The following is a 9,913-nucleotide window of genomic DNA, read 5'->3' as shown; positions in this document are numbered from 1 at the left end:
CCCGGAGATCACCATGGGCTCTCTACGAGTCCAGTCTTTTGATGAAGGTTTGCAGGAATAGCAGCGTCACCAAGATGTGGACCTCGTCGACGAGCGAAGATGGCGAGCTGCAGTCCGAAACGCACGATATAACCAAGCGCTCCGGCGCTACCACCAGTGGTTTGTGCGCAGTAGGGAGCTCCGGGTCGGGGACCTAATCTTAAGGCGAATCCTAAACTGAGAGGGCCTGCACAAGCTCTCCCCCAGCTGGGAGGGGCCCTTCAAGGTGACAAAGGTGTGCCGACCTGGATCTGTTCGTTTGGCTACGGAGGAAGGAATGCAACTACCCAATCCATGGAACATTGAGCACCTCCGTAAGTTCTATCCCTAGGACCTAGTTGAGAGGAAGTTTTTCCTTTGTAATTGGTAGCTCCAATGTGCGGTCCAGGGCGGTGGAGGTCCGCCCTCGTAAACCCAGCCCCTGGCATACATCACACAACTCTTCTATACCAATTCATTAAGGAAAAATTTGTTTCTCAAATGTGTCCCTGAAGTCTATGAAGTTCTATTTTTCCTTGCTTCTCGATTACACTAACCCCCCACATGGTTTTTCACGTCTGTGTCGTATCGAAGGTCCTACCTAAGTTGCTACACTACGTCTCTGCCCGGGACCCCTGTCTCGCGGAAGAAAAGGAACCGGACACCTCGGAACTAGCTTCAGGGAGACGTACTCATTCTTTGCCAGGGTCCAGGGCCGTGCAGCCGCTTAGCCTGGTTCCGTACCCTAAGCCTACACGCCCTGCCCCCCTAGGATGAGTACCGTTGCACCTCGAACAATGGACCCGGGGGCCGGGACCCCTTTGATTCCCGAACTATGGCCCCGGTGCTCTGACTCGTTACGCAACTCAGTAGACCTTCGCTAGCCGGATCGGGACCTCGTGGGGACGTCTACTGAGCGTCGGTCTAAGTTACGTGCAGGACCTCGGTTTTATGGCAGCTAGTCCTGACCTATCGCGACTACCTCCCAGGGGGGCAAGGGACCTCGGTGTACTCAGGAACACTTTACAGATCGGCAACCAGGAAAACAGATAAGTTTTTCGCAAAAAAGTAGACGCACGAAATATTTAATGCATTACTGATAATATGCATAACATTATGAAGTTATCTTACAATAACAAAAGTTATATTATAAAAAGATTGTAGAACTATTGAGCTGGTGTCCCGGAGGCACCCCCGCTCTGTGCAGGCTCCGGGCGACATCGGGCGCGTGCTGCCACCATCTCAGCCGCCTCCTGGACTCCTTCCTGCGCAGCGGCTGCCATTGCCCGGAGAGGTCCGACCAGGACTGGAGTCAGCTGGATGGCGGGGTCATTGCTCCGGAAGCTGGTAAGGATGTACTCCGCCATCCCCCGAGCAACTACACGCCCTTCCATCTCCAGGAGGTCCTGGATGCTGGCCTCCACGTCCCACAGCCGCTTGGCGGTGGAGTCCAGGACCTGGAGGGCAGCACCAAGTGGTAAGGGGCCCCCGACACCCGGATGGGGTTGGCTCCGAGTGCTTCTAGCAGAGGGTTCACCACGCCGACCCATCTTGAGATCCGGTCGGTGCTGGCGCTCCGCTCTGCCAGGAGCTCCTCCACCTTGGCCTCCCTCTCCCGGAGGGCTGCTTCCCGCTCCTGGAGCCTCCGTGTCCCGGCTGCCAGCTCCTCCTCCATGGTTTCTTCCCGCTTATGGAGTTCTTGGAGCCGGGACACCACCTCTGCTTCACGGGTTGCCGCCACCTCTGCGAGGGTGGCCTCGTGCGCCTCGACCGCTGCCGCCGCCTTCTTGGCCTGGTTGGCCAGCTCCAGGGCGGCCTGCTCCTTCTCGGTCGCCGCCAGCATCTTCTCCTCCGCCGTGATCTGCCGCGCAAGGGCTACCGCTTCCCGCCGTGTGGCCGACTTCTCCTGCTGGAGCGCTGCTGCCTCCCGGTCGCGTGCCTCCTGCAGCTGCTCTTGCAGGAGCTCGCGCTCCAGTACGAGCTTGGCGCGCTCTTCAGCGTGACGGGCAGTGGCGGACTTGATGCGGTCCCCCAGGCGGTGCTCCCAGTCGAAAAGCCGGAAGTGCTCCGCTTCCAGCTTCTCCCACTCTCGACAAATACCAGCCTCCAGCTCCTCCTGAGCCTGCTGGCATCTGGCTAGGAGCCGGGGGAGGGGGATCTCCGCTGTGCTCGGGAGGAGGGGCCTTCCTAGCACCACCTCCAGTTCCTCCTCCTCTGCTGGCGGGGCGGCGGCACTGGTAACCTCGGCAGCCTCCGGTGCCGCTGTCTCAGCCGCCTCCGCTGTCCTCGGCGATGCAGCCTCCGCTGCGGCAACGGCCCCCTCTGCTGCTAGCTCAGCTGGAGAGGGCCCGGCCTCGGCGCCCGGCGCGGCTACAGGCGCCTCGGTCGCTGCTGCGGGCCTGGCTGTCTCCTCCTCGGGGGCGGCTTCGGGTTGTGGCGGTGTGGTGGCCTCCTGCTCCGGACCCCTAGGTTCGGAGGCTTCCGGAGCGGTCCCAGGCGGGGGCCCTGCTGGAGCCGACACCAAGGACTCCGGCGCTGGCTGGGGGCCGGACCCCCCGATTGGTGCCTCAGAAGATTGGGGCCTGCCGTATCACTGATATGGTCAAGGCCCAAAAGTTAAGGGGGACAATGAAAAGCTTTAAGAAGACTACTTACGTGAAGTCGTACCACTCCCATCTGCCCCGGGCGGCTAGGGGGATCTTCCTCCCTGCCGAGAACCCCCTGGACCCCTGGTGGGTGTCCCCGGCCACCGGTGCTTCTAGCGGCGGTGGTGGGGTCTGCGGCCTGGGGTCGGTTGGTGGTGGTGGTGTCGCCAGACTCCATGTCGGTGGTGGTAGTGGAGGAGTCTGCTGCCTCGAAGGAGGCTGTTGCGCCTCCTCCAGCCTCCTCTCCGGCTGTTGGCGCTGTGGTGGAGGTGGTGGAGCTCCGCATCGCTCCTCCGCCCCCGCCGTCTTCTGTCGCTTGGGCGCCGGTTCCCCGACCAAGGAGTCGTCGCCGCGCTGGAGCCTCCGGGACTTGCCCCCTTCGGCTCGGCAGCTCTGTGCGGGCGCTGCCCCCTGGGCCTCCTCGCCCCTCTGGGCCGGGGCAGCACCCGCATTGCCCTTGCTCTGGTGCTCCAGCACCGGCGCCTTCTCTTTTCCTTTCCTGGTGGGAGCCGGACCTCCGGGTCCGGGCTCCCCGGGACCTTCGCTGGCACGCTGCTGGCGGTCCGGTGTGGCACCGGGGATCTGGAGCCCGCGGTTGGGGTCGCCTCCCAGCTGCCGGACCACCAGGCCGCCCTCGTCTAGGGTCGGCATCGCCGCCAGGATTAATGACCGGAGCGCCTGCTCCTCACACAGGGCCTTGACCCCGCTCGGGAGGACCAGGGACTCTGGGCTGAACTCCTCGCCAATAATCACCCGGACCGCCGACTCCAGCTCCGCTCTGGTGAAGTCGGCGCCGGTCCCCCATGCGATCCTGCAGCAGTCATTTAGCCCTGTGTACATGTAAGCCATCCGGGACCGCTGCTGCAGGGGGGCGATGCGCCGCTTCAAGAAGTCGCCCAGCACTATCATGGATGTCAGGCTACTCCGTTGGAGATTCTTGACCCGATCAAGCACCGGGCCAAGTTCCTTCAGAATCGTTGGCTTGGCCTTCCAGGTGCTCCGATCGCTCTCGGGGGCGTCCGTTGGCAGCTCCAGGCGGTCGTGGGGTCAGCAGTCGCAATGACCCAGCCTTCGGGCCAGTCCTCCCACTTGGAGCTGGAGAAGGCGGCGATGTAGGAGTTCGCCATCCCGTGCCGGAGCTGGAAGTAGTAAGCGCCGATCTCACGCTTACTCTTCCCTGTCCCAACCAAGGCATAAAAATGCAGGAAGATGGTGGTGCAGGGCCGCACCCCCACGAACATCTCCATAAAGTGGAAGAAGACCGCCACGAGGAGAACGGAGTGGGGGGTGAGATGTTGAAGCTGGAGGCCTAACTCCTCCAGGAGTAGGAGGAAGAAGGAGGAGATCGGAGGGACCAACCCGCACATAATGTACGAGTTGAAGAGAACGAACTCCCCCGCGGCAAGGTCGCGGAGGGGGATCTTGCCGGCCCTGATCTTCCCGGCTAGCGCCAGTGCGGACCATCCAAGAAGGCGGCGCACAGAGTTCAGCTGTGCCTGGCTTTGGAAGCAGCGCGGGAAAGGAAGTGAAGACATGGCGATGGATGCAGAGGTCGCTAAGGATGGATCGCAAGGGAGCAGGGAGGAGAAGGAAGCCGAGCGCAAGGAAGCTGTTCGCAAGGAAGATTGCGAAGGCGAAGGGGCGCTATGGCGTCTGTTGATGGCAAGAGCGAAAAGGTTGCTGTTCCCTTCGGCGCTTGCCTTTTATGCAAAAGGCTGCTGCCCTTTAGCGCTCTGCGGCGACCGAGGAGAAGTTGAACGGTTGCCTGCACCAGGCCCTCTTCTCTCACACCCAATGACCGGTGGGCCCGAGCCCGCTGGTCAGAGGCGTGATCATGGGATGGAAGGGGGAAAGGCGGAATCCGAACCGCCCGAGCCGCGGGACGGGCTCGAATAAGACAAGAATCTGAACCGCCTGACGTGCACGACGCGGGCGGGGGACGAGCCCCTCGGGGATCCCGCTTTCGGGGAAAGGTCATCCATGCCCTTCCCCGGCGGAACGAGCTGTCCACCCGGTGCAATGCTGAGGAAATAGCCCCACCTGCGGGTTCATTCTTCACCCAAGGTGGGCACGGGGGCCTCTGTCAGTACATACAGACAGGGGTACCTCTTGCTAGGGTGTCCAGGCTCTTAGCGTATCACCATGCGTGACCTCTCCCACGTCTCCTGGGTGATGTGGCATACGGCTCAAGCCTGACAGCTGGGACCATGGTCCCCGGACCCTCCCTGAGCTCTCTGAGGACCAGGACCTCCGTGTGCCATGGAAGGCAAGGGAGCTCTCGGGTAGCCCCCGCGGACCCGGACTCCCCAGGGAGGTCCGGGGCCGCCACGTGTGATGGCCGGACCATCACGGGCCTGACCACTCCAACCGGCCTTGGGGGCCCGGACCCCCCTCCCTCCGGGGAAGGGTCCGGTGCCGCCACGTGCTGCCCCTGCGGAGGGAGCGGGGCTGGCCCTGCCACGTGCGTGTGGCAGGAGGCCCTTCGCGGGTCTCCAGCCCACCTACCAGCATTTAATGTGGTAGCTGGGTCGGGCGCGCCCAAGTCAAAAAGTGTGGCCTGCCCCTGGCACGCGGGGCAGGTAGGCTGACACCACGGTAAGACCGCCCGTTTCCAAGGCGGCACGTCGTATCACCGTTACAGTGCACCCTCGGCGTGTAGTCCCGTCACAGCGCCGCGCGCGGCATAATGATGGGCTGTGACAGGAGAGCCGAGGCGTGCGCTGCAACAGTGCGTGCGGAGGCAACGGTGCGGCGGGTCAGCGCTGCTCCTTCGCCTGACAGGTTCTCACCCAATAGTGGCAGCATAGCACCACTGTTGGGTAACACTGACAGCGGTCACTGTATCTGCAGGGCGGCACACGACCGTATCCGGGTTGTGGATACGCACGAAATCTTCCCAACTGAGAAGGCTGCGACAAGGGGCTGGAGAAGAAGATCTCCATATCACATAGAGTAGGTCCCTGTTCGCCGGACCCACCTGTTGGGGTCCCGCACAGTGTGAGCACCTCCCTTGAACTATAAAAGGGAGAGTGTACTCGTTAGAAAGATTCAGAGAAGTTCCAGGTTGCACACACACAAGTTTATGCTGCTTTCCATTCAGGCTCACGCAGCCAATACAACACCAAAGTGGACGTAGGGTATTACGCTCCGGCGGCCCGAACCACTCTAAATCTTCGTGTTCTTCCTGCGTTCATCTGTCCACTGATCGAGCGCTCCTAAATCTCCTCCAAACCCATCCTTAACTAGGATTAGGCGGGTGCTTTCCGCCACCCGGCTGGAGAATTCTTCCGACAGCAGGCATCCGATTATTTTCGTCGGCCATTAAAGCCAACGAAAATACTTGACGTATTTTCGTCGGCCATTAAGGCCGACGAAAACGTGACTATATTATGGCCGACGAAAATACCGTTATTTTCGTCGGCTGCCGACGAAAATAATCCTATTTTCGTCGACTTTATTCCGTCGGCCTATTTTCGTCGGGGGACCGACGAAAATAGCTATTTTCGTCGGCTTCTGGTTGATAAAAATAGCCTATTTTCCTGTAATATCAGCAAGATGAGTCTGGCTTTCTTATTGATATTGGACTCGGGGATTTTCGCGTGATCAGGGAAAACATAGCCAAACTGCCCAACGTGTGGGTCATCTTGCCTCACGCTACTGGCAACAGCACTGACATCTGCCTTCCCGCACAATTGACTCGTCCCTACCGGCGGCAGTGTTCATAGCCGCCTACCTGCACCCTGATGCCTGTTGCCATGCTGAACGAATAAATGCATGCGCGAGAGTTGACTGTTGACATGCCAGATGGAGGAGAGGTGTTGTCTTTGTCGTTGTCGACAGCAGTCGAAGTCTGCATTCAGTTGCCTGCTACCAGAGTAGTAAAAGCGAATGTCCAATCGACAAACACAGCAGGTACATAAGGTGCTGGAACGGAGACATCTCAAGATCTGGAGGTCAGCTCTAGTATTGCAGATTTGCAGGTGCTGTCCTTGTCATCCGCTTTACCGGTATCAGTTCACATATGACTGGAAAAAAAGCTACTACTAGCATTCAAGAGGGGCCACCTGCCACTGCATCTGTGAGGACAGCGATACTGAGGGTCATGAGAAAATGAAGAGACAATGGGTCCCACCACGCAGAGGCAGACGAGGCGGGTCTGATCATCCGTAGACGCACGGCATGGCGGAGTTGCTGCTGGCAACGTCTGCCTCCTCCTGCTCAACCAGTCAAACTCTCCTACCGGTCAAGCTCGGCCCTCTCCGTCCCAGGAATCCGTGCGGCCAGCTGGCTTCCTGCTCACCTCGTCTCCCAACACGAAAGCACACGATGTGATAAATACCTCATAGACTTTTTCAAAAAATTACATTTAGATTTTTATCATCATTTTACTTAGAGACTTTTAAAATGTTAGCTTGCCATTTTTAAAAATTACCAACTCAGTATACGACAAGCGTACAGCTAAAAAAACTTTTTAACGTTACATTTTTATCATTTTTATTTTTCTAAATATGAAAAATAAAGTTGGACGAGCCTACGCCAAGCCTAGCCTGGCTGCGCATGCTGGACCAAGTCGCCGACCTACTAACCTGACTTGTCAGTATCATGTGTCAAGTCAGGTTGAGCAATTCGATTTACTTTAGCCAGCTAAAACCATATTTAGTAAGAACTTGGACATAGACGATGGACGTGGATATGCAAATGAGGATGTGTAAATGGAGATAGGGTAGTCGATTTTGGGTAGTCCGATGAGTCAGTCTTAGACGGTTGAATAGGTATACAGTAAGATGTGCATACCCATATATTGAGAGGGGTATGGATATAGATATGCTATATAGAGATTTGTACTGAAAAAAGGTAGCCAATTGTCGCCGGCTACAATAATTAATTTTTCGAAGAGTTTAAAGCTAATGTTTATATCTAATTGGAGTTGGGGATCTAGCAAATCAAATCATCAGTATTAGTAGCTCGTAATTGGACACTAACATTTGAGCCTCTATATGAACACAATGTAAAAACAGCCGAAGTTGCTTGCAAAAGCGGTGTTTGCTTGGAAAAGTAACTGAAACATGAAAAATAAGTATAGGTATAGATAGTCTGTTGGAGATGGTCTAACAGCGTGAGCATGCATCTGCTATGGAGATTTATAGCCTACCAAATAGGTTTACTGTGTAGAGATTTATTCGGAAAAAATGGTGAGCAATTATCGCTAGCTACAATAATTTATTTTTTGAAGAATTTAGAGTTAATATTTATATCTGACTCGAGTTCGGAACCTAACAAATCATCCTTGTTACTAGCTCCTAATTGGACACTGAACCTCCTTACGAACACACGACGGTTACGGGGATCATACGCAGCAAGCCGTAGCAAGCCGTCGGTATACGCTTGGAATCTTGCCATCCTGTAAGCCATCATGGAAACTCGTGTAGGCCGTAGCCTTTGTAGGGTCTGTGTGCTAGACACGGGGGAGGACGAAAAGGCTGGGAACCTGGCAGACTACTCTGTATTCCGCGGCACGACGTGGCACTGGCACCTAGGTGCTGGATGCATGGGCTTCTCTACTCGGTGGCCCAGGCCTGCTGGATATGCGAGATAGACAGGACGGGCTCTCCTTCTCTCCCTCTTAACTTACTGTGCTCTCGCTCCCTCTCTAAGCTCACCACCCCTCCCAAGTACGCCATTACTACAGACCTCATCATCCGGAGTAGCTCAGTTCAAAGCTTCAGAGACGGGTAACGTCGCTGTCCGGCACCAGTCCTCTGCTCCTCCTCTCATGCATGGGGACGTGGGGGCTTTCGTAAGCGGAGCAACAAAATGTAGTAGCGTATGCTTTTGTCCGTTTACCTGGTATGCAATCGGCACCGTCTTTCATGCTCGTTGTGTTCAGTAGATCTTAGGCTATATCCAACACTCGTTCTATATATCTTTTCTTTAAAACAAAATTTTTTATAAAAAGTTATACTTTGCTTTAGAATTTTTTACAAACATATTTTGCACACTCTTAAATATTAATTTGTATATTTTAATTTTAATTAATTATGGATCCGTAACTTCAAGAAAAGGATTGACTCTGAGGGTTGGGCTCGGGGGTCCCGGCCCCAATCCCATCGGCTGCCGACGGATTGCTGGAGCGGCTCCGCGGCGAGAGCGGGCCGCCGCGTGCCGGCCAGAGGACGGACCGGGAACGGCCCTTAGGGTCTTCCCCAGGCGTCGAACAACTGACTCAGAACTGGTACGAACAAGGCAAATCAACCTATTTAATTAAAACAAAGTATTGTGATGGTCCCTGCGGATGCTCACGCAATATGATTTCTGCCCAGTGCTCTGAATATCAAAGTGAAAAAATTCAACCAAGCGCGGGTAAACGGCGGCAGTACTATGACTCTCTTAAGGTAGCCAAATGCCTCGTCATGTTTATGATGTGCACTCATACTTTGTATGCATATGAAATTACTTTCATGCACATACGGCGCTCACAAATTTTGGGGCGTGACAGTTAGTGGCATAAGAGCCAGACTTACTAATTAACACACTAAAAACTAAACACAGTAGTAACAACAAGCTAGAAGTGAAGAATAGATGGGATCAGAAGTTAGTAACCCTAGGGTAGTAGCACGTAATCAGTACTGGTGTGTACGGAAAAAGAACACTGCGCACATGCATTCCTTCGGTAGATGCATTCAGTAGGGACTAGAATGCTTAATCCTTTGATGTGATGGCATTTTGATTGATATGTTTTCACATGAAATATTTGTATGTATTTCCCTTACTGGATAGCTAGTTACATTGAGGTTCCAGCCAGGGCAATGTCTTATTCAGTCACGTGAGACATCTTTTGTGAAAGCTTGTATATGGAGCCAAACAACCTGCAACTCTACCACCACCCACGCCACCATTATATTTACCTGCTCCTACAACCATAGCTACTTCTTCTAAGTCAGAGCCACGAGCCACCTCCGCCCCCAAGCTCTCTCCTCCGCGAGCGACCGCCGCCTCGATTTTTCTCTACTGCGACCACCAGCCCCAACTCGTGCTGCCCCTGAGCCACCACCGTAGGACCTATTGCGGTGGTTCTTCTTGCCCTTCTCCAGCCTCACAACACAGGACGCATTCCACATCATCGCCGCCCTCGTTTCGGCCGCCGCCAAACCGTCTCGTCTGCTCACTCTTTTAGTTCAGGTCCAACAGCATTCTTTAGCTAGAGAACACCAAGCTAGTTGAGGTGTCAGCCCTCTGTTGTATAGATGTCG

General features: G+C 55.6%; 1 protein-coding gene across 1 annotated transcript; it reads right to left on the bottom strand.

The window, feature by feature from the left end:
- Nucleotides 1-1,184: 1,184 nt before the first annotated feature.
- On the bottom strand, nt 1,185-3,512 carry LOC112900500 (uncharacterized abhydrolase domain-containing protein DDB_G0269086-like). Its single transcript, XM_025969361.1, has 3 exons — nt 3,280-3,512; nt 1,556-2,600; nt 1,185-1,475 (listed from the first exon to the last, which is right to left on the bottom strand). The coding sequence occupies exons 1-3, from the start codon at nt 3,510-3,512 to the stop codon at nt 1,185-1,187; spliced, it is 1,569 nt and encodes a 522-aa protein (XP_025825146.1).
- Between the last annotated feature and the right edge of the window lie 6,401 nt (nt 3,513-9,913).

Source organism: Panicum hallii, chromosome 7, assembly GCF_002211085.1.
Source record: "Panicum hallii strain FIL2 chromosome 7, PHallii_v3.1, whole genome shotgun sequence".
Lineage (NCBI taxonomy): Eukaryota > Viridiplantae > Streptophyta > Magnoliopsida > Poales > Poaceae > Panicum > Panicum hallii.
The sequence above is the reverse complement of the archived record's forward strand: the minus strand, read 5'-3'. Positions and strand labels throughout refer to the sequence as shown.